Raw genomic sequence first — 24,471 nt, 5'->3', positions numbered from 1 at the left:
AAGCAGGGTCAGGAATCATTTGTTAATAAACAAACAAATAAAGGTAAAAGGAGATATGAGCATGGTTCAATCAAATTTGGAAGTTGCATGGTGGAGAGAGGATAGACATTTCCCCACACTAGTATTCCAGTCAACTTCTCCCACCACCCACACCAAAAAAAGGCTGATGTTTTTCTGGTGCATCCCCCCCCCTCCCCCGGTAAGGCAAGTATCAATCAGTATAAGTGGTGTGATTTATATTGTGGAAACTTGCACATGGCAACATGTTTTGCCTGCAGAATGGCCTTGATCCAGTTCAGCCCCCTTCCCCTATAGCTGCTTATAACTTAAAAGAAATAAAAGAGGCTGGTCACAGATCTCCTGCATCACATCTTGCTTGATTTTTAACCCTTAGTGTCTCCTGTTTGTGCACATACCATATATGTGTAGGGGAAGCAGATCATGTTGCTGGTCCTGCCCCTGTCCTCTTTGCATTTGTCAGAAGGTGAGCATGGGACTTCTGACACATGTAGAAGTCAGGAGTAGGGCCTAGTAGGCTGGTCCCCTTCCTCTTTCACTTGATCAGTATATATGCACATAGAAGGTGAGGATAGGTCTCTACTGCCTGATTTGTTTACCCATTCAAGGGATTAGTTGAACTTTGGAAGAAAAGGGGAGATACCCTAGGACAATTAGTCATTCTTGAATAGCTTATAACTGACTGAATAGATGTCATTCAAATAAAGTACGGTCATGGCATGCTAAGGTGGGTGTAATACTTTGTGATTACAAGTAATGGGTGTAGAGGGAGGAGGACTGAATCACCCAAGAATTTGTCTCTGTGGGCAAGGAAGGCTTGTAACAGCAATTCTTAACCATCCAAGTTTGATGAGTCTGAGCACCTGTGATTGTATAAACAAGCCCTAGAGCAGTGGAAGAATATGCTTTTTAAGGGCTGTACAAGAATCTTATGAATCTTGTCATTTGAACCTTGAAGCTTTTTGTAAAAAGGTAAAGGTAAAGGTACCCCTGCCCGTACGGGCCAGTCGTGACCAACTCTGGGGTTGCGTGCTCATCTCGCTTAAGAGGCCGGAATCCAGCGCTGTCCGAAGACACTTCCGGGTCACGTGGCCAGCATGACGAAGCTGCTCTGGCGAGCCAGCGCAGCGCACAGAAACGCTGTTACCTTCCCGCTATAAAGCGGTACCTATTTATCTACTTGCACTTAGGGGTGCTTTCGAACTGCTAGGTGGGCAGGAGCTGGGACCGAACGACAGGAGCTCACCCCGCCGCGGGGATTCGAACCGCCGACCAGAAGATCGGCAAGTCCTACGCACTGAGGTTTTACCCACAGCGCCACCTGCGTCCCATAGCTTTTTGTACTGGAGTTTAAAAACCAAAAGCAGGAATTGACTCCAAATTACCATTTGCCTTTCTTTAAAATTTGGTTTACCGTATTCTTCGCACCATAGGACGCACTTTTTCCCCTTCAAAAATGAAGTGTGCGTCCTATGGAGCGAAGACAGCATAGCCCTGCGACCCTCTGCCGGCTGGAGAGGTGACGCGTGGCTATGGCAGGAGCCTCTATAGCCGCACGCCACCTTTCCAGCCGGGAGAGCGCGCTCGGGGCTAAAGAAGCCCCGCTTACCCTCTCCCAGCTGGAGAGGTGACACGCAGCAATTGCAGCAGCCTCTTTAGCCGTATGTCATCTCTCCAGCTGGGAGAGCGCGTGGGGCTAAAGAAGCCCCCCGCGACCCTCTCCCGGCTGGAGAGGTGACATGCGGCTATGGCAGGAGCCTCTATAGCCGCACGCCTTTGCGCTACTGCCCGACCTGCTCTTTGGGGCTGGTGGTGGGCTTCCCCCCGCCAGTCCCAAAGAGCAGGTCGAAAGGAACCTGAAGCCTGGAGAGTGAGAGGGGTCAGTTCGCACCGACCCCTCTCGCTCTCCAGGCTTCCAAGGTAGCCGCCTGAAGGCGTCTGAACGCACCTTAAACGGCACCTTGTTTTAGAGGGGGAAAACAAGAGGGGGGGAATTCTCCCCCTCTCTGCGCAGCGCCTCCTGCCGCTTCGCTGAAGGGGCGCTGGGCAGAGAGGGAGAGAATTTTTTTTCTTGTTCTCCCCCCTCTAAAACAAGGTGCGTCCTATTGTCCGGTGCGTCCTATGGTGCGAAAAATACGGTAAAGTTAAATCTGCTCTTTTAGCTTTACCCTAATTCCTGATCGTTGTTTTGCTTTCTGTTGATTATGTGGAAGTTGATTTAATTATTTAATTTCTGAAAATGCCATTTTATCTTCCGGCAGTGTGACAAAATCAAGCAGCAGAGAGATGAAGCAGTCAAGCAGTTGGAAGAGATTCAGAAAAGTAAGTAGTGTTTTCCAAAGGAATAAGGGTTCTTTGCTAACAGATCAAATGGGCAAACACCAGTTAGCTATTTCTGAGTACCTTTTGTGTTGTGACTCAGATCTAACTTTTGGAAATCTGTACAGTAATTCAGTTACTCTGGGGTTTTACCCTCACAGGTTTTTAAAAATTATTTTTTCATTTTCAGATTTAGCAAGGAAAGAAAAAAAAGAGAAAAAGAAAAAAAGATTAATTTATATTTAAAAAGAGAGAGAAGATTAATAATAATGTACAAAAATACTACTAATAACAGTAGTCCAATTAAACAGAGTAAAATACATTACACAGAGTGATTATTAAAATCAGACATTCTGTCAGATAAGAGTTTGCTCCCCTGAGGAATTCAACTTACCATCCCCGCAAACTTTTCTCCTTAACATTCTCCAAACTTGTCCCCTAATAAAAAGTTAATCAGGTACCCAATCGATCTCTCAACTGGGAGATTTAAATCTTTGAACAAGGCTGCTCTTAAGTCCTTGTGGATTGGACAAACCAGTAAGTAGTGTGGTACTGACTAGGTGCGATATGCTTGGCCCAGGAGTGCCAACTTAAAATACATTTTGGGAGGGGGGGGAGGTGGTAAGCCCTGCTGCACATAATTGATCACATGACACAATGCACACACACCATTTGAATGGCAATGCCCATCAAACAGAAGGGGGGGGGGACCCCTCAAATATTTTACTGAGCGGGCCGAAGTGACCTTGGCCCCTAGGAGTTGGCTCCTATGGCTTGGCCCCACAAAGAAACGGGTAACTTGGAGGAGGTGATCTTTGTTTTTGGTTTGCATTACCATCTCTGCTTCTTTAAGGTCATGCTCAGGAATGGGCAATGCTAATATTCTCATTGCCTTGGGCCGGGTTTTAGTGAGGGGTAGCAACAGTGGGATAGACTTGCCCACTTCTGCCTTCTCTGAAGCCTATTGTAAGACCCCTTTGTGTCCCACAATTCCTTTGGCACATACAGAAACCTCGAGAAAGAGGGTCACTTTTTCCCCACTTTGCATCATATTCTTTCCCTCCTCAAAATACAACATGAAGTAGTCCTAATAGTCCTCTTGTGGGATTTCCATTTCCCTGTTGTAGCTGGTAAAATCTTCCAGATGTTGAACTGCCATGAAAATGTGTAGGAATGAAAGCAAAAGTTGAGACAGGTTGAGAGGCAGTTTTATGGCAGTCCCTTGAAATTATCCTTTCTCTCTACCCACAAAAAATGCGGAAGATAAAGCTTGACAAGGATGACCTTTTCTGGCACATTAGGCACAAAGTTTTTCCTAGCAGGGATTCTGCCACCCCCTCTGCCACCCCTCCCCTGCTTAAATGCCTCATGAGAAGCATAAGTTGATGGAACTGCAGTTATGAGAAAGAATTTATCGTCTAAGTTTTAAAGGTAATTGTAGAGCTTTGAAAGCATCATTTACTTCTTTCTAAATAAATCGGAAGCAAGCTGCATATTGTTTTTTCAAAAAAGTTATTGTATTCCTCTTTCTTTCTTTCTTTCTTTCTTTCTTATCTGTATAGGGGAATGAAATATTCCTTTAAATACTTCCATTTGGATAGCATTACTTGGGTTGAAAAGTGGCAGGAGTATTTGTTCTCCAAAAGACTTATTCTTTTATAAGTAAAATTACTTGAAACGAATACACTAAATGCCAGCTTTTGCCTCCTTACTTTCAACATTTGTCAACTGCTGAAGTATTGTTATTTTTCAATTTTTGGAATACCCAGAATGCTAGCCCAGGGGCTGATAGACAGAGAACATCTTCTTTAGTTCAAAGAATTGCAAGGAAAGGAAATCTCTGCCCTTGCCTTCTTTTATTTACATTTTACGTTTATTCATGTGTGCTTTTGCTATTCTTGCCCACATATGGAGGGTTCTAATTGGAACTGGCTGTGACGGCTGTGTGGAACTCTTCCTTTGAATATCTCTGTGGTGGGAAATGGGGTGGGGACCCAAATTCAATATATTGGAGAAGGCTTGTTTGCTTTACTGTCTAAGGCTCAGGCTGCTAACTTCTTTATGAAGGATCAAGCACATCTATATAACCAAATTTAAAGTGGGTATGATGATGTCTCCCACTGGCGCAAGGAATAAATATGCTAACAACTCTCCCCACCCCCCACCCCCTCCACCAAATATCCAGTTTTCCCTCTTGTGTGATAATGGTTCTATTGATGCCATGTGGTGTCTGGAGGTAACAAAGCACAGCTAATGGGAGTGGAAAGCCCTCCCGTGAATAGCTTCTCAAGAGAGGAGATGACAACAGTATTGCAGCCTGTTATGTTAGGTCTCTGTCACCATAGTATGTTTTGTTGCAGTATTAGGCATTAGCAATAGAGGGTTAAAAGAAAGAACCTGCACCTCATACATAGATGACAAAGAAATTTACACGGCTGGGGTTTGCATTGGTTCATAAATGCAGTAGAAAAACCTCCAGTGAAATAGTCCTAAACTTTAAACTATTTTGAAATAATCTGGTGGAGTGGCTATATGTTGAAGGGGGGAAAAGGCCTAAGAAGTCAAATTCCTGTGAAAAGAAGTGGAAGGAATAGGGCAGGCACACACAGACACCTTGTGACTTGTTAATATGTGCTAGTGATACTGGGAATTCAAGAGCCTGGCAGAAAATGTCAAGGAGTGGAGTCTTAAAAATTGAAAGTAATATTTGCTCTTGTAAAATGCCGTGGGTTTTCCTTTATCTTCTTTTTCATGTGCTTCACCCCCTCCCTTTTTTAAAAAAAGAAAGGGGGGAAAAAGACATACCTTGTAAACATAGCGATAAAATGCCAGGAATATTAGGATTTTACAGCAATAATGGAGCCCATTATTTAAACGACAATATAAAAGGCAATTATATTGATGAAGAGCTACACGGGCTTTGTGTCTGTGAATAAACTTGGCCTGCGCTCAGCTTCTATTTGTTCTCCCGGCATAAACACATATTGTGCGTGATTCCTGTTTAATGGGGCCCAGTCTGTATGCCAAGCAGCTGCATTTTAGGCCCTATAGCGTGATTTCATAGCTCTCTGAAAATTGGTTCTATTCAGCAGAAGAGATAGGAGGTGGTGGTAGGGGGGGAAGCTTCAACACACAATCATTTCTTTTCAATTGGAGCCAGAAAGGTTGATGACAACATGACCATTGTGTGATAATGATAAGACCACTAAGGATCTGTACTTCTCATCAAGGCTTTCACACAACAGCAGATACAATTTAATTCACTGCTCTGTCAGCAGTGCTGATACCATTATGCCGTCTGTCTCCACAGTTATAATCACTGTCCTCCGAGAAATGCAGTTGAAATGATCTTGAGCAGTCAAAGAAACTCTCAATTAAGGCTGCCACTTCCAATGTGTCAGATTGTGTCTTATGCACTTGGTACAATTTTCACTTCCAATCCTGTTTATTTACAATGTCGGCCAGTAATTACGCTTAACGTGTCATTTAGTGAGGGTGCCCCTGCCAAGGAGATTGTTGGGTGCTGCAGTGCCATTGAGGGGGAGTTTCTTGCAGTCAATGCCATCAGCGGCTTTTAGTCCCTGATGGGATGCGGTAGTAATGTTGATAATGCAAGTATCACGCTCATCAAGTCATAATTAGATGCCACTCAAATGTGCCACTTGTAATAACAGTGTTGATTCATGTTTTCTCGGCGACTGCAACTACTAATTAGTTAAGTGGTTTTTGGTTGGCCTGCATTTGCTGCATATTATTATTACCCCTGAAAAAATGTTGAGGTTGGAGAGGTTTTTGGCCACTTAGTGTTGCTTTATGAATTTTAATATCAGCATAATAAGAACTTTGGACAGTCTTAGGAAGGGGGGTGTATGTATGTGTGTATATATATGTGTGTGTGTGTGTTCAGATACATTTTACCTTTGGAATTTAATCATAATTGCAGGTTAACTAATCTTTAAATGAACCATGAGGTCTTAAAAAAAGAACCCTTTATATTTTACATGAAAAATCTAGTTAATTTTCACCTCCTACCATTAATGTAAAGTGACTCTTTTTTTTAATGCACTACTCCTACCATTTAATGTAAAAGGAATCAGAACTTTCTTGGCTAACTTTATGAAACAACAAAGCTTTTTGGACAAATGCCATGTAATCACTTTTTCTTTTCTTTTGACAGTGGATTAGACAGATGTCACAACTCGGTGACACATTAGCAATAGCTTATTTTTTCTGTTTGTTGTGATTCTTCAGGTTGGAATGCATTCTACGCTACCATACATCCGGGTACCAAACCTGAACTACCTGGTCTGTGTATCTGCATAATACACGCTGGGTGAAATTCAGTGGCGTCTATGTATGGACAAAACGGACATCTGCTTGCACAATGGGACTTCCCTTTCCTCTTCTCCCCAGTGTAGCTCCCTGAAGCTGGGGGTGCAGAAGCCAGCTCACACAATGTTGAATTTTCCCCACATTTCCAAATGTACATTTTACGCATTGAATTATACATGTCAAACCTGTTTTGTGTACACTTAGAAAATTGTAATGTGCCAGGTTGATGTGGTAGAAGACTGCAAAATACCTTCTTTAGCAGGATCCAACCTATGTTCTTTGCTTTCTTGGCTCAACATCTTTAGATTTCTAGGACATTGAAGTTGGTTTTCCATGCAGCCTGATCCTATATGTGTTCTGAATAAACACATATAGGATCAGGCTGCGTGGAAAACCAACTTCAATGTCCTAGAAATCTAAAGATGTTGAGCCAAGAAAGTGATTTGCACTGAGCTCAGAGGAGCTTCCTCCCAAGTATGTAGGATTGTGGCCTAAGAGAGGTTGGCTGATGACCATTTGTTTTATTATTCTTGCCTTCCACTGCAGCATGGGGCAGAGATTATTTACGGCATTTCCCCACGCTTTGCTCAACTCATTCCATTTTCTGACAGTATGTCTGCAGCGCATGCAGTGCTTACTCCTGTTCTTGGCTTATGACATGCTGCCAAATAGGTAGCCTGGGTTGACCTAATAGAAGATAAACCTCTTAAAGTACAGGGCTTCTGTGTTCTTTTGATTATTGGTTCCCAGGGCTGAGTATTTCCCTTGGTGTCTCTGTGTTTCTACCTCATCTACATGGGAAACTACTGCCATGTGTTGGTTTTCTAGGCCCAGCTATAACAACACATCTAGGCTCTTGCGGTGTGTCTATGTATATCTCCTTCGGTTAAGGCTGTTTTCTTTCATCTCTCTGGTGGTACAGTGCCAGATGCTGACAGAACACGAAACATAAATAACAATTATAGCAAACAAGAGGGAGAAAGCCATTGGCTTCTTATTCATTTTCGAGCCATCGCTCACAGCACTGTTTCCCCACCACCACCAATAAAGCCCCAAAAGGCTTGGATTCATGTGTGAAAGAATCATAAAACTGCGCTTCTTAAATTATGGTGCCCAGAATTGGACACACTACTCCAGGTGTGGTCTGACCATGGCGGAATAGAGTGGGAAGAAAACACATCAACTCTAGTATCCCATAATGATAGACAGTACACATAAGAAGAGCACTGCAGGATCAGGCTGGTGACCCTGTGGGAAACCCGTAAGCAAGACATGAAAGCAGGACTTGTGATTCCCAGCAACAGATATTCACAACTTCATAACAATATCATTTATATGCAATTGGGTAACTGTCCTACAACTGGAGGCTGCTTTTATTCTGAAGTTTTCTCATTTGGTTTGGAAGATGAGACAGTGAGACTTCTGTATTCAAGGCGGAGATGTCGAGGTTATAGCTCTGCCCTTGGGCATATACAAGGGCAATCTAATGCATTCCTACTTGGGAATAGTTCCTACTAAATGCAGTGAGTTGCATTCAACCTAGTGCATGCCCCCTAAATCTGTTCTGCGGGGTTTCCACAACCTTCCCAAGCGGATTTGGGGATGCCGCAGGACAAGGAGAGGGTGAAAGCTCTAGTACATAAACTGTTCTGCTTGCACATTTTTAAAGTTAAATACCGTATTTTTCCATGTATAAGATGCACCCGTGTATAAGACAACCCCTATTTTTTAAACCCAAAATTAAGAAATTAACTTGTTTAGCTTTTTGGGGGGTTGAGGGAGGTCACTATCGCCAATCGCTCACCCGCCTTCCCGCCACTGCCAATCGCTTGCCACAGCCACTGCCTATCACACACCTCACCACAGCCACCAATTGTCCGCCCAGTTGCCACCACCAACAGCCCACCCACCCACTTTCCGCAACCGCCAATCGCCTGCCCAATCTCCTGCTTGCTGCTGCCATTAATGGCACATCCCCCCCCCCCTGCATTCATTATCTGTGTATAAGCCGACAGCCAATTTTTGTCAATTTTTATTTTTATTTTTTTAGCAAAAAGCATCGTGGAACTCCTTATTGCGATGTAAATTGGATGGCGGTGACGGCAGTTGTTTCTTTAAATATTTATACCCAACTTTCCATTTAAAAAATGCTCATGGCAGCTTGCAATAAATTTGGAAACAAAATTTCACCGAAGAGTTAAAGAATTCTTAAAGGCCCTTAGAAAGGTTATCTTTAATGCCTCAAAATAACTTAAGCAATTTTATCAAATATGTGTAAAATATCATAGATAGTAATGGGAAGTCAGGTTACAGATCCAGCAGTCTGGCCAGAAATATGGGTGCTTTTGAAGAATAGTCATGTGTGACCTTCTATGCCAAAGCTTCAATCTCCAAAGTAAGGCTGGAAGAGAACCAGAAGCAGCTGTCTTTCCATTGCTTTCCTGGCATCCCAACACTGTCGCTGCCACTTATGGACGGAGTGAGGGGTGGGGAGCTCAGTGTGGTGCAGTGCTTAGTGACAGGAGTTTTGGTTGGCTGCATAGCAGCCACACCTCACCCCCCCCCCAATCTCTCTTGGTAACACAGCCCACCCGCTCTGTGCCACTGGCCACTCCTAGAGAGAACCCTGCCTGAAACCTCAGCAGGCTCAATGTAAACATTACTGTGCTAGATGGGCCAATGGTTTGACTCAGTGTAAGGCAGCCTCCTATGTTATGTTCTTATGAAGGAAGAGAGTCCACTCTCACCAGTGTCACCTTGAAAATTCTGTTGCACCTTTCAGCCAGCTTGGGGGACTGGAATTAAGCCGTTTGGGACAGAGTTTAGGCTTTAGGAAATATTAAGCTTTGAAAAAATATATAGAAAGCTAAAAATGTATTTAAAAACCTTTATTTATCCTGTATACCTGAAGGAGCGTCTCCACCCCCATCGTTCAGCCTGGACACTGAGATCCAGCGCTGAGGGCCTTCTGCTGGTTCCCTCATTGCGAGAAGTGAGGCTACAGGGAACCAGACAGAGGGCCTTCTCGGTAGTGGCGCCCGCCCTGTGGAACGCCCTCCCATCAGATGTCAAAGAGATAAAAAACTACCTGACATTCAGAAGACATGTTAAGGCAGCCCTGTTCAGGGAAGTTTTTAATATGTAACGCTGTACTGCTTGGGCAAGTGAAACCGACTTGATTTTTAACACTTGATTGGGAGCCGCCCAGAGTGGCTGGGGAAACTCAGCCAGATGGGCAGGGTATAAATAATAAATTATTATTATAAATTATTATTATTATTATTTATAGAAAATAATTGTTTTTCCCGCCCTTCCAATTCCTACTGCGGTGTAGTGGTTCGACAGGGACCCGGGAGACACGGGTTCAAATCCCAACTCGGCCATGTAGCTTGGGCATCGTCACTGTCTCTCCGCCTAATCGACCTCGCAGGGTGGTTGTGATGATAAAATTGGGGTGGGGGAGAACCATGTGTGCCAGTTTTGAGTGCTTGGAGGAAAGTTGGGATATAAATGTAATCATAACAACAACAATTAGGATGATAAAAGTTAGTTTGAAATTATTTTTGTGTTTGCTGTAATATAAGCTATAGGAAGTGGGAAGAGGTAAGTAAGAAAATGTGATTGTTATAAGAATGGAAGGCATGAGTTTTGAAGGGGTGGTGATTTTGGGCAGGGAGGATGAAGGCAAGCATGCAGAAGTAGAGGTAAAGTAGAAGGACTAGAAATAATGCAGGATGCACTTTGGGGAGAGGTGAAGCGCTGGGAAAGAAGAGTTAATGTTTAGTAGGTTCTGTTAGGAATTTCAGACTGCAATCCAGTGCTCTCTCTTTTGGTAATAAGTCCCATTAAAACAGTGGGCCTTCCTTCCGAGCCAGTCTGATCAAACAGCCATAGGATGGGAATCCTGTTTCTCCTTGTATTCAAAACTTTGGAAATACTATGTATTATTTTTGACCTTAATGTTTAGTTCTTTTTTAAAAGCATTCATAAACATCTGGTCCTTTTATATATATGTTTTGCTTAATATGGATAAAGTGTTAGCTTTAAAGAAGTAGTTGATGTGGAAGTTGAATTGGATTTTCATAATCATAGGATGAATGATCTGAGTAAAATAAAAATTAGAGTGAGGGAAGGCTTGACTCATTAAACACTGTGTGAATCAAATATTTTCCCCTTATGCTTTAGTTTCTCACATGGTCATTGAGGAAGTGAGCTGCATACAGAGCCACCTTGAAATTGAGAAGACATGCCGTGAAAGTGCAGAAGCTCTGGCTACTAAGGTAAGAATATATATTTTATTTTTCCTCTGTGTGGAACACCTAATCTGAGGGTTTATGAAACAATGATTCATCTTGGCTGGTAAGCTTAGGTCGCATAACAATGATGCTGATCCTTTGTAGTCCACTTGGAAGGCCCGAGAAGCTGTAAGGTCAGCAGAGGAGACTGAAGCCACAATCCTTTACACACTTACTTAGGAACAGAATGATTCCTGACCCCCCCCCCCCCAGTAAATACGCAAAGGATTGCTCTCTAGTGTTGAGATCCTGTGTACTGCTTCTTGGCACTGAGGCTCATGAAGAGTGAGGTTTAATATCTGAGTTAATATGCATTGTGGGCATATTCAAATGTGTAAGTTATTGTGTTAGATCCCCTGACTAAAGTGCTACTGCTTCTGTCCATTTCCTTTCCTTTCCTTTCCCTTCCTTTTAAAAATATACTGTTAAAAATTATTATTTTTTGCATAGTACTTAGGAGAGGATGCAGTTATGAAAACAACCTAACAGTGTACATCAATTGCCCAAAGAGGTGTAAGAAGCCATTTCCAGACAAGCACATTCAGACATATGTTTTCCTTTCACACTGCAGTACCTATAGCATTATGGAACTGTGGCTTTTTAACCAAGACACCAGGATGTTGTGCTAAATTTCATTCTGTCTCACTACTCCCCAACCCTTTCTGCGCATGTATGTGTCTGTTCCTGCACAATTCCCCCATGAGACCAACAGGAAAGAACTGTATGCCAATATACCACCCCAAATTATGTCACCTGACTCCCTCAATTTTCTGGGTTTCTGGCTGCAAATGATTTGTGTTTTCCCCCCTGGAACCAAGTAACACAGAATCAAGCACTAAATAGGTGCCATTAGTTTTCCAGTAGTGGCTTTTACATTGTGTGAAGGCTCAATTGTAATATGGAAATTAACAGTTAGGGAAATGTCAGGGAAATGGAATAAACAGGTGTGTGGATGCAGCCAGTATGTCTTGCACCCAGGAAGGGTGTGCCCAGCCCCTCCCAACCTGACACCCCAGTATATATGTGCAATCAGTTCCATACTTGTCAGTGCTGAAGGATGTGCCCTCAGACAGATTCAGTGCATGACAAAATTCCTACATGGAAAGCACTCCAATGTAGAATGTGGCCCGCAACGTAATGAAAAATAGTCATATTATGATTATAGATGCTTCTGTTTTGTCGCATATACATATGCAGGGGAGTTGTCAGGGTCCAAATACGTGCATGCAGTCATGATATGTGACAATCTTGAGTTTTATGTTATTTCTGATAAAAAAGAGCTTTATGAAACAGCCCTGAATTTGTTTGCTTGAGCCAGGAAGCGGGGAGAGGATGGGAAGTTGTCTGTTTACTTTTGGACGTAATAAAGGATTTTTTGCTTTCTTTCTTTCAAGCAATGCAATATGTGTCTTAGTATTTTATTTGCTCAATATGTGCAGTCCGCTAAAGATAGATTTGCTTGACTGGGTTTTCAAGCTTTTAAAAAAACAAAGCAAAAAAAGGATAATCCATTGAATGTTTACTTTTTTATTCTGCCTCCCTTCACCACTACCTCCCACATACCATTTTATGCATCTGGGTTAACTGATAAACAAGTTTAGAAATGTCCTGAGTGTCTGCGACATGAAAGAATAATGAGCATTTCAGTGTGTGAATCAAATGGAAAAGTCAGCCAGAGTATTACATTTCAGGTGATTGTTTATGAAAGCAAACCGTGGAGCAAGCAAAAGGTGACCTGTACTGCTCTGTTGATTGCATCTAGGTTGATGAATTTACCAAGTATATAATTTTCTATATTCCATCTCATCAGAAGTGCATTATTATTATTACAGAATGTTTTTATCTCTTCATGGATACACACACACACACACACACACACACACACAGTTGTGAATAACACATCTGAGCCACTTCATAATCAGAAAATGGATTGTGGCAATTTTGAGCCAAATTTCATTAGCAATGCTGGCTAGTCTGTGTGCATTTGTGCAGCCCACCCACCCCCGTAAAATTTCAAAGTACTTCTTCAGATGTAGCAGAAATCCCACCAGTAGGAAATCTTTTTTAATTCAGATTCATTAGCAATGTACTTTCTGGATATATTAACTTAATTGTTTGCATAATGATACTACATTAGTATTCATAATATAGCCAATCAACATATAACTAAGAAAATGAATTTATGACTGTAACTATCCTTTCTTTCCATTCTTTGCATGGAGTGACACACTCTGACAGCTAAGAGACTAGCACCTTCCTCTTTGGTTTGCTATGTCAAAGCTGACTCACTCTTCGACCAACCCTGGAAGGGTTTCTCACATTTTCTGTCTAGATCTTTAGGAGTGAAACACACTTAGAGAAACTAGCAGTGCAGGGTGACTGGGAAGATCTCCCTCTTTCAAACATCTAGGTTGAGGATTTGTGATTGAGGACAAGAGTGGTCTTACTATGTGGCGTCCCTTACCAGGAAAAGAAGATCTTGTGTCTTAGGGCTCATTCATGCTTCCAATTTCCCCCGTGCCTAGAAAGAATGGGTCCAAGTGGTTTTCTGCTTGTCCTCTGCTTTCCTCTGCTCTTTAGTGCTGAATCAGAGCAAATGTCAATCTGCAGAAAACCAGATTGACATTTCAGCAGTAAAGACAGCTAGCTTCCTGAGGGGAAAGCAGCAGGACAAGTGGAGTCTGGATGACTTTTTGCTATTATAAATGTTGGACAGGGGAGGTTATGAGAAAGCACAAGTGCCTTGTGTCCCCTTGGTGATTCTTGATATAATTCAAAATAAAAGTTGGATATCTCCCATGGTCAGATCTACAAGCTGTCCTTGCATTGTGACCTTGTGCATCTCCCAATGGGGGTGGTTCCATTTTTTGACCATACAGACAGAACAAACACAAGGAATGGGGAATGCCACCTGTTATGGATCATGTGGTCCATAACTTTGTAAGATAGATTCATTTTCTTTTAGTTGATTGCCTGTATAGCTTTACATTGCTTGGCTGCCTTGCTTTGATGGGCTTAAAAGAGATTTAGACAAATCCATGAAGGATAAGGCTGTCAGTGGCTACTGACCCTGATGGCCATGTTCTAGACCAGAGCTTTCCAAACTCTGTGTTGGCTGGAGTGTGTAGGTGTTTTGTACTAACACTCCTTCACTCCTCCCAGGGCTGGAAATAGGTTGGCTTAACCCCTGGTTTGCTAGTAAAACTGAATTACTGTGTCACGAAATGATATGTGTATAAAAAGTGTGTCAACAACAGGAAAAGTTTGGAAAGCGCTGGAGTTTGCTTCTGAATACCATTTGCTTGTAGCAGCAGGAGGAAAAGTGCTGTTGTAATAATTTATTATTACGGTCAGAGACCAGTAAAGAGTGCTGTTGCACTCAGGTCCTGTTTGCAGGCTTTGCATTGGCAACTCGTTGCCCCCTAAGAACGGGATGTAGTATTAGATGGGGCACTGGCCTGTTCCAGAAGGACTCTTCTTATGCTTGAATAGAGGATATAATTGTTGGGAAAATGCTCCTCTGAGCGTCTCCCGGTAGGCACGTCTCTGGAATGGCATGTCCCTTCATCTCCAGAGTGCCTCTCTGTGACACTTTTCATATGAAAAGTGCACACAAGTCTTGTAGCATCATACAGCAAGAAGAAAGAAACATCCGTAGATCTAAACTACATTTTATTTACATTCTATACAGACAATCCATAATCACGTCTGTGTTCTCCAAGCTCTGGCAGAACAACTGTTGCATACTGCAAAAGTGAAACCACAGTTACAATAACACGCTCAGACGGAAGAGATAAGACAGTCTTCCATTCCCACACTCTTCTCAGACATCTCATGTGACTTATACTAATCACACTAGCAGCATCGGCTGCATAAAATATCCTAACAATAATTGCACTTCTTCAGCTATCTATTTTATATATCCTCTACACTATACTACAGAGACAGGCAAGCTTTTTTCCCTGCCAAGGGCTGCATTCCCTTGTGGGACAGCAGTAAGGGACCACATACAGCAATGAGCGAAACATGGGTAGGGATTGAGCAAAAGGTGGGCTAGGCCACTCATCTATGATGATGATGATGATGATGCCACGTGACTGGGTTGCCCCAGCCACTCTGGGCAGTTTCCAGCAAAATATAAAAACTCAATAAAACATCAAACATTACATGTCAAACCGAGAAGGCCCTCTGCCGGGAAGGCCCCTGTAACTTCACTACTCACAATAAGGGAACCACCACAAGGCCCTCAGAGCTGGACCTCAGTGTCTGGGCTTAACGATGGGGGGTGGAGGCGCTTCTTCAGGTATACAAGACTGAGGCTGTTTAGGGATTTAAAGGTCATCACCAACATTTTTGTTTTCTGTCATCTCTTTTTCTCTCTTTCTGCAGCTCCTTTCTCTTTTTGCTGCCACTCTTTCCCTTGTCTCCCCATCACCTTCCAACCTGAATGAAACTGATTCACCCAGCCCTAGCTGCAAAACCAGATCCAGCTATATACTGTGTTTGAAGAAACCGGAGGCTGCCAGTCTCTCCCCCACCCTAATCAATCACTATTATGTGAGGACCTGTCCAAGAAATCAAAACTAATGTAACCCCTGCCTGCTACAGACAGAGATCATGCAAGTTTGGGAGAGTTTACCAATCAATTGGGGCAAGGCCATGCTTGCTGCTATAACACTGTCCATGTGTGTGGCAGAAATTGTGCCTACATTTCACAATTCAAGGGTTTCCAGTATCACATGGGGTACAGCTCGGAGCAGGGTAGTTGCTATGTCTTCAGGAATGCATTGAAACTTTTCAGATTTTTCAGAAGTGGATGGGGAGGGACCTGTCCATCAGCCTATTCTCTGCACCTGCACTGATTTTTATTATGCATGCTTTCTGCATTATTAGGTCTATGGCAGCCTCTTATACATCTTGTAATACAGAATAATTTATGGGGGGGGGGAGCTATGCAAGCCACTGAGCCCCCTCCACACCAAGTTGCAGGATTATGATACTTGTCTCTATCTTGCATAGATCATGGAGACTGCCTGCTATGATTTTAGCAGGTGTTTTCAGGGTTGCCCTAAGTGAACAATGTCCTCATTTGTAAGGCTTGGCCATGCTAGTATGTAGTGTTTTAGTGCAGTGCATATTTCAGAATATGACAAGAGCTTGGCATATTATAAGGGCTCCCAATGTGCAAATGAGTAGGATAACCTTGTCAATTTCTGCTCTTTTGGTTTTATTAGACATTGGAACTTGACTCCATATTTATAAAACCTCTTCCATTGCTGATCTGGAATAATCATGGCTGCTGTGAACACTTTCCTTCTGTTAATGAAAATGTACATTCAGGGGCAAAAACAGTAGAAATGAAAGGAATGGAGAGTGCTAAAATAAGCATAGTGATTGTCTAGCATAGTCTTTCTGTTCTCTCTCTTGTTCTGCTGACCTCCTTTCAAAATTGATTTTTCAGACTCTATATGAAAACCTTTCTTTTTCTCCTAACCCCCACCCCACCTCCATTTCTGCAAAACTTTTCTTTGAAATTCAGAGAATCAGTGCAGCTTTCTGTGGTTTAAGTCAGGTAAGCCATTTAATCTTGAATCAAGATGCTTACTAGACAACCACACTTAAAAACAATGCAGAGGCAGGGCAGCCCTACCATTAGATATGATGGGGCAGTTGCCTCTGGTGCTGTGAGGTGGGGAGAGCAGCATTATGAATGTAGAGGTGTGTTCCATGTGGCCTGCCTCTGCCCCTCTGATCTTACCTGCTGGGTGGAGGACATTGTCCATTCCCCAAAATGGCCCACTCCAGAATTTAAGAAAAGCTAGGTAGCATCTAGAGCAGGGCTGGGCAACCTTTGGCCCTCCACACATTGCTGAACTACAAATTCCTGACCATGGCCACGGTAGGTGGGATTGATGGGAGTTGGAGTGCAGCAACATCTGGTGGGCACCAGGTTCCCCAGCCCTGACCTAGAGGTTCACTTCCTCTGGAGTAACTCTTTCTGTTGGACAAAGGGAACTGCTGGATACAACCCATTGCTCTGCTTCTGAAGTCTGAACATCCCACTCTACTCCAGCCACCAGAAGCTGTTTTTTTCTTTCTTTCTGAAACGCTTGCTTGACACAGTCCCATCTCAGCGAGTGTTTCAGATTCGTATCATTTATGCTTGGTGGCCTTGGAATGGCTGACATGTTCTGTTTCACTTAAGAAAGGAAAGAGAAAGGGCTTTTTTGTTTTAAGCAACAGTGTATGTGCTTGGAATTTTGTAGCTGAACAAAGAAAACAAGACTCTGAAAAGAATCAGCATGTTGTACATGGCAAAACTGGGGCCGGATATAATCACTGAAGAAATAAACATTGATGATGAAGAGTCGTCCACAGATACGGAAGGTAGTCCAGGGGCATGTGACTCAGTGCTTTGTCAGCAGATGATAAAAGGTGGGTGCTTCTGAATTAGGGCGGGGTGCCTTTTCAAAAAGCGAGCATGAATCAAGTTGAGTTGTACTGTAATGAGTAAATGTTTGTCAAGTTGTATAAGAGATTTTAGATGCAGCTAATGGGCTTCCAGTAGGATTTGAAACCAACCAATAGGGCCCAGACAGAGATGAAATTTTCATCATTCATGGGCTCTTATTTTGGACTGGGTCCAAAGCTGGCTTTTACTGAGTCAGCCAGTGATCCATTTATTATTATTATTATTATTATTATTATTATTATTATTATTATTATTTTCAAGTATTTTGTGTTTTTATACTGTAAACCACCCTGTGATCGTCAGATGAAGGACTGTATAATAATATATAATAATACTCTGGCAGCAGCTTTTTGAGTTTTCAGACAGGAATCTTTTGCAGCTATACCTGAACACGCCAGGGATTGAACCTATGACCTTTTGCCTTGAAAGCATGGGCTTTATCACTTTATCTAAGGGATGCCTGGTCTCTAAGGCAGGCTGAGAGATGCATTGTGCACTGCAGAACTGAACTCAAAACAGTTGCGAGCCTGCTGCATCAGGCCAATGGCCAATTAGTTTAGCATCCTCTTCTCTCAGAGGCCAGCCAGAAGCCTGTGGGAACCCTGCAAGCAGGATCCGGGCTCAACAGCACTCTCCCCTCCTGTGGTTCCCAGCAACTGGTATTCAGAAGCATTACAGCCTCTGAATTTCTGGCTTTTCAGGCTATGATGTCTCTGCAATGAAAATCAAACTAAGACAAAGGACCAGACAAGGCAAACTTGTAATGGTATCTGCATGTAAGGCACCTGCCTTCTTAATAATTTAAGAACCTATTGATGACCGATTCTTCAGCTTTTCCTGCCGGTGTCTGTCTTTGTGTGCTTATTGTGTGTGTTTTTGTCTCAAATGAAAAACGAACTCTTCCCACCACCGCTCTTGAAAATGTAGATCTGCGGGATCAAATTATATCTCTTCAGGAGGAAAAGAAGGCCTTAGCCATTGAGCTGGAAAACCTGAGGAGCAAATTAGCAGAAGAAATTGTGGATGTAAGTATTGTGTCAGGAAAGCAGAGAGTTGGTGAATGTGACGTTGACTTTTTGTGCCTAGTTTTTGGTTTATGACTGTCCACTGTGAAGTTAATTGGATAATACCTAATCCCACAGGTTCATCAGGATTGTTTTAAGGGTGGGAGACTTTCCGTTGTCTGCTTCCGCTATCAAATATCTATTTTCCTTTCGATGAATCATTATCTGTTGGATCCTAGAAAAAGGAATGTGGTAAATAATAATTTGTATCAGCATCTGAGTGTTTGTGCACTCAGGTGGATTGCCCCTGATATTACAAACTAACCAGACTCCACTGCAGTCCCATACGAGCGCTGAACACTGGGGCTTTTATGGTAGTTTGGGAGGGTTAACCTCTCCCAACCAGCTTTTTGTCAGGTCCAGTGTCAGGATTTTGGAGCTTTGTATCACAACCATCAGCTGGCCTCCAAAATCTGTGAGAGGAGATGAAGGCAGAAAGTATGACTCAGAAGCACTCTTAACTTCACCAAAGTGGAGATCAGCAACCCCCTCATTGCTGTTTGATGCTATTGTATTACCCTGTACAAATCTGCAGCCAGAGAGAGACTTAGTTGTGTGTCTATTAGCCTCCAGCCCCCTCCATCTCCCACAAGCGATCTTGCTAGCTAAGATTGTACATCCTTGTATACAAGGGCTTTAAAATCTCCTTGCTGTGTATGAAGTACTTATTGCTACTTCTCAGCTCTCGGTTATTATTCAGTAAAGCATTTTAAGGTATTCCAGCTGTTTCTGTGCAGCTTTGGTTGGTATGCTGAGCAAACATATTAAAAAGTAAATTCCTTTGAAACCAAGGCGTGTGTCAGAGTAACTTAAGATTTCTCGGTTAGCTAGAAAAATTATGAGCAAAAACTTCTTACAGGCACATCAGCAAGAGCAGATAAGAACATGGAAGAACTCTGTACAGGCCAATACCTAAATGAGATACCAGTGTTAGCATATTGGTTGAGTTACAGCCAAGTCTCATACCATGTAAATCATTGAGTGTTTTTGTTTTCCTGATGATCTCTGTTATGTTTCATGCTCAGTCAGTAGAGCATGAGACTCTTAATCTCAGGGTTGTGGGTTCAAGCTCCACGTTAGGCAAAAGATTTCCTGTAATGTAGGGGGTTGAGTTAGATGACCCCTGTGGTGCCTCTCAACATTTTAGTTCTATGATTCTATGTCTCCCCCTACTATGCAGGCAAATAAAGTCAAAGAAGAAAATGCAGTCTTGACAGCCGAAGTTCAGAAGCAGCAGAAAGTGTTTGAAAAATGTAACCGAAGTACGTACGTTTGCTTCATAGTCATCTTCTCCTCCAGTTTGCTTTCTCAGCACTGCCATTTGGAGAGCCTTGTTACTGCAGTTCTTCTCCTATATAGATGCAGCAAGGCCCAAGTCAGAAAACATATCATCTAGTTTTGTGTACTCTTTTTAAAAAATCTTCTTGGTTTTATTTGAATATTATTTATAATTGTTGTATATTCTTTTTATGTACACTACTTAGGATTTTTTTAAAAAGTAATTAGTTTATAAATTATTGTAAGTAAATAAAATAAAAGCCAGAATCAGGGGAGCAAGGCTGATCCAACAGACTCTTCTTACGTTCTTACCTATAGAACAGGTTTCTCCATTACTAAACATTATCAATACATAGCTCCAAGCCCCACAAGTTGATTGCAAAACACTGGTTCATGAAATTGGGGCCAAGCCTGCTGGCTAAAATTACCCAGAATGTGCACAGATATTGTGCTGGCTCTTTCGTATTGTTCTGCCCACACAGCTCAACCGGGACTTGAAAGTAGTAACAATCAACTCTTCAAAATCTCTTAATGACTGCTCACAAGCCCTGATTTTGCAGCATACTTCAGCTCTAAGAGTCAGTTTTCAGAATAATGGCATAGAATTTCAAAATCTATATACTCAGTAAATCCACTGTGTGCCTGGAAGCACTCCCTCGCCAGAGCCAAAACAGTCAAAGCACCATGAAAAGGCCCTTTGCAATATGAATTAGAAACTGCCAAGAGGCAACCAATTTTCAACTTGCATTTCATAAGGAAAGCTGCGACAGTGAGGAAGATTTAAAAGAGATTTGCTGGGCACCGCCAGAATTTTGTACCTGATCTGCACTGCCAGAATATTGCAAACCAAGAATCAGGCCTAGTTGCAAAACTCAGTCCTAATGACCTGCAGTGGGTCAAAGCTGGAACTGGTTAGGACACCCTCTCCTTATTCTCTCACTGCCTTTTTGCCCCTCCCCATCTACCTTCCAATAAGCAGCAGTGATGCTACCAATCAGGTGAGCGAGGCCAGCCCACAATGCTGTTTTAGATTTTGTTTAGATTGGGCTTAGATTGTGTATATCTGGCTTCGGTGAAAGGCAGATTATAAATACTTCTAATAAATAACAACAACAAATCTTTGTTCTGGGAAAAACGCAATACATGTTTCCTTCCCCCCAGCGAAGCTATTTGCACAGAAGCCAGTCTTCCACCCCACTGCACCACAGTTCTGGGATTATTTATCCACTAATGCAGTATTGCAGCTAAAGCTTTTATGGTGGCATGCAACCATAAATCTTGTGTAATCTTGTTTCATGGCATGATACAACATGTCATTTTGAAGTTTATATATTTGATGCGCTTTGTATGTGAATTGCAATGGCTTGCAGCTGATGGTCACTTTTATTTTGCTTCCTAATTTGTTGTTCATCTTTGTGTGTTGTTATGTGTTGTGGTGTGTTTGGATTTGTTTTGTCTTTTTTGTGCTTTAAATAGTGTCTGTACTGGCAGTAGAAGAATATGAAGAGCTGCAAGTAAACTTTGAATTGGAGAAAGATCTGCGACAGAGAGCAGAATCCTTTGCACAGGAGGTATGTAAGCCAACAGAATCTACAGATCAAATCAGGTTTTGAAACATGGATTTTAAAAAATTACCTAAGTAAGGAATGAAGGTTATATATGCCACAGACATTAAATATGTGCAGCACACAAACAGTCTAGAATAAGGTGGGGGAGGGATGTATTCATAAGTAAACAAAAGCCAAGACACAATGGTCATCAGTTGGGGGAATGTTTGTTGTTATTATTTGTCCTTTGCAATAATGGTCAATATTTTACAGAATAATTTTTTTTAATGTAAGAATACAACATTAAAATCAGTTAAGACCATTTGTATGTATGTGTCCAGTCAATCTGTCAAGGTTCATATATATGCCACAACTGTAATAAGACTCTAGTATTTGGTATGTCTACCCAGTTGTATATTTTAGCTTGATACAGGTTTTCTGAAGTAAAGGGCCATTTACTCCATAGCGGCTTCTGTTTATTTATAAATAAATACTGTCTTCTTTCCACTCTGCAGAAGTGTGTACATTCATCATGCTCGTTTTAAGAGTGTCTAGTCCCAGAATCGGACTAGAGTGCATCTGTGGCCTTGACCATATTTCTCTGACACTTTGGTGTCCTTTTGTGTAGTGCATGCTTTTAGGTATGCACAGGGGCTTGCAGGAAACAAATTATTGTGTTAAATTGGAGGCCAGTTATGAAGTTTGCCATGTGGCTTATCTATCAGCATTGAATGTGGCTTATCTGTAAAGCTGGGGCTTCATATGGTATATACTATATGCTCTCTGGGTTGTGGGTTGGGGTCCTAATCTGTAAAATGCACTCAGCTTTTGCTTCAGGGAGGGGCCATAACTCTGTGGTAGAGCACATGGCTTACATGCAGCAGGTCTCAGGTTTGATTCTGCATGTGGGGTTGGAAAAAACCCCGGGGAGGTTCTTAAACGAGCAATGCAAAGAAATAGAGGAAAGATCAGCTACTTGTTTTAAACAAGAAAAACTTGCAAAAGCACCACGGTTTCATTTTGAAAACATGAGTATCTTGGTTCAGTAGGCATAGCTTGATTTTCAGAAACACTGAACTTCCGCATCACAAAATAGATTTTGGTGAAATGTAATCATCATGTGCAAGAAATAGCTCAGGGCTTCAGAATACAGCCATATGCTTATGACATGTTGGATTTCACATTTCATTGCCTTGGGAAATTGGCGTTAGACAACAAGTTCAGGAAAATTTTTGTTTCATTTTGTTTCATTCAAGTTAGCGTCTTGCTAGTATTTGAAAGCTTGTCTCTTATAAATTTAATGCAGGCAAACAGATGCTACAAAATGTACCGAATTCTTTCATAAAAAGTATCTCTTGTCCATTGCAATGCTAACTTTAGAAACCCACCAGTCTCGCATTCAAATGAAGTTGAACTTCTTCAAGTCGGGATAGAGGTGCTCATCTTACCACACCTGTTGCAAAATCACTTGCTAATGTTGAATTGAATGACACTATCAGATTAGATTTAAAGCACAGATATTATCCCATAAAGGTATGGAGGTGCTCTTGAGAATATGTGGGTGATATCTGGCAGCAGCGGAGCTAGCCGATCGGGTGCCTGGGGCGGGGCCAGCTGCCCGTGGGGCCTCCAAGGCGTCTGCCTTCCTCCTCCCACTCAGCCGCCCTACAACTGAGGGGGAGGCAGCAGGCGGACCATTTGGGGCAGTGTGGAGCCTGCGGGCGCCCACGCCACCGCATCACTCCCAGGAGAGATGCGTGGCTTAAGCGTGCTGCAGGCTCCGTGGTGATTGCCACCTGGCATTTTGTCACCCCCCTCAATGATGACACCTGGGGCAGACCACCCCTCCTGCACCCCCTTCTCCTCTGCCCTTGATATCTGGTGCAGCCTGACACTGAGGGTGTATGTGGGTTGGGAGCTAGGAAAGTTCCATTGACCTGCCTATCATTTTGCTCAATTTGACTGCCTATGTGTAAGTAATAAAGGTTCCATACACAATTTAATATGTGCATAATACAGTTATTTTTAAAGTGCAATGCCTTTACTTATCTTGGTTACTTAGGATGCCCTTGTCATTGTGCAACACTTGGCAGACATTGTATTTAAAATCCAGTATTGAACATTTGCATACAAAAGGTCAAATGCTGTTATCTGCTTCCTCCACCCCCCTCAACAGTAGAGGAAAACGCTTATAATTTCCGACAGCCATGACCTCCTTGTATAAGAATGTTGCTCCTCTCATGAGATTGCATGCTATTGATTCAGAGATATCAATGGGCTTTTTTAGTGACGAGCTCCACAATAACTCTCATTTAGATGCATTAATGGCCTTTGGGTTATTTTGTAATAACTCTTCCATTAATATGTGACGTGTCTCTAAATGGATTGAAAAACCTGCACTTATGAAAAGATTCTTATGTATAGCCTAGTTCGCAAAGGGTGGGAGCAAGGGGCTTGCTATGTGACTATAATTAATGTAACACCCCATAGCTTCAGTTGTCATATACAGGAATTGGGTGAGGTCAGGGGACAAATACATTAGCCTTAGAATCTGAAACCTGTCACCTGCAGAGTATAATGGAAGATTCAGCTTATTGGAGGGAGAGTGCCAAGGAATTCCATTGTAAAGGAATCTAATATTTGTCATACTATGGGGCCAATCATATGGCAAGATCTGCTGGGTTGAGAAGCTTAGAGTACAGTTGATCTCCTGCTCAATCAGCTGATTTTAATCTCAGCTGTCATTAAGTCCCCAGTTGTGACTCAGCCGAAAATACATCGGTGTAACTTGCTCATTCTGGCTTAGCCAGGTAAGCCACAGCTGCCTGACTTGAAGCCATTGTAAGTTCCAAAAAAGGGGTGTTCTTGGGGGCGGGACCAGAAAAGAGGAACTTAGGCTGCATCCTAAGCCCGTTCAGCTTGGTCACATGACCTGGTGACCTGGCATACAACACTGTTCTTTCTGTGTTTATTTCTTTCACTACATTTTCCACATGAACTCGTTGCAGTGTAGGTCCTTGTCTATGGAACTGTGATCAGCACTATCCATCATGACAGTGTTGAAACACCTGTTAGGTTGAAGGGCGTAAGCCAATAAATGCCAAAATCTACCACTCGGTCATATTTTACCTCATTTGCAAACAGGT

The 24,471-nt window shown here is 42.4% G+C and overlaps 1 protein-coding gene across 5 annotated transcripts in view; it reads left to right on the top strand.

Moving 5' to 3' along the window:
- The window catches only part of SHTN1 (shootin 1), a 68,860-nt gene that overhangs the window by 10,430 nt on the left and 33,959 nt on the right, over positions 1-24,471 (top strand). For all 5 annotated transcript variants that reach the window (XR_014511522.1, XM_083441150.1, XM_083441153.1 and 2 more), the window contains exons 3-8: positions 2,280-2,340; positions 10,855-10,949; positions 17,231-17,399; positions 18,364-18,461; positions 19,681-19,762; positions 21,255-21,349. Coding sequence is in view for 4 of the 5 variants with exons in the window: in XM_083441150.1 (XP_083297276.1) it covers positions 2,280-2,340; positions 10,855-10,949; positions 17,231-17,399; positions 18,364-18,461; positions 19,681-19,762; positions 21,255-21,349 (600 nt within the window). In the remaining variant the exon portion in view is untranslated. The remainder of the gene's footprint in view (positions 1-2,279; positions 2,341-10,854; positions 10,950-17,230; positions 17,400-18,363; positions 18,462-19,680; positions 19,763-21,254; positions 21,350-24,471) is intronic.

Source organism: Podarcis tiliguerta, assembly GCF_965153285.1.
Source record: "Podarcis tiliguerta genome assembly, chromosome: 5".
In the NCBI taxonomy this organism is placed as follows: domain Eukaryota; kingdom Metazoa; phylum Chordata; class Lepidosauria; order Squamata; family Lacertidae; genus Podarcis; species Podarcis tiliguerta.
This window is presented reverse-complemented; position numbering and strand designations above follow the sequence as displayed.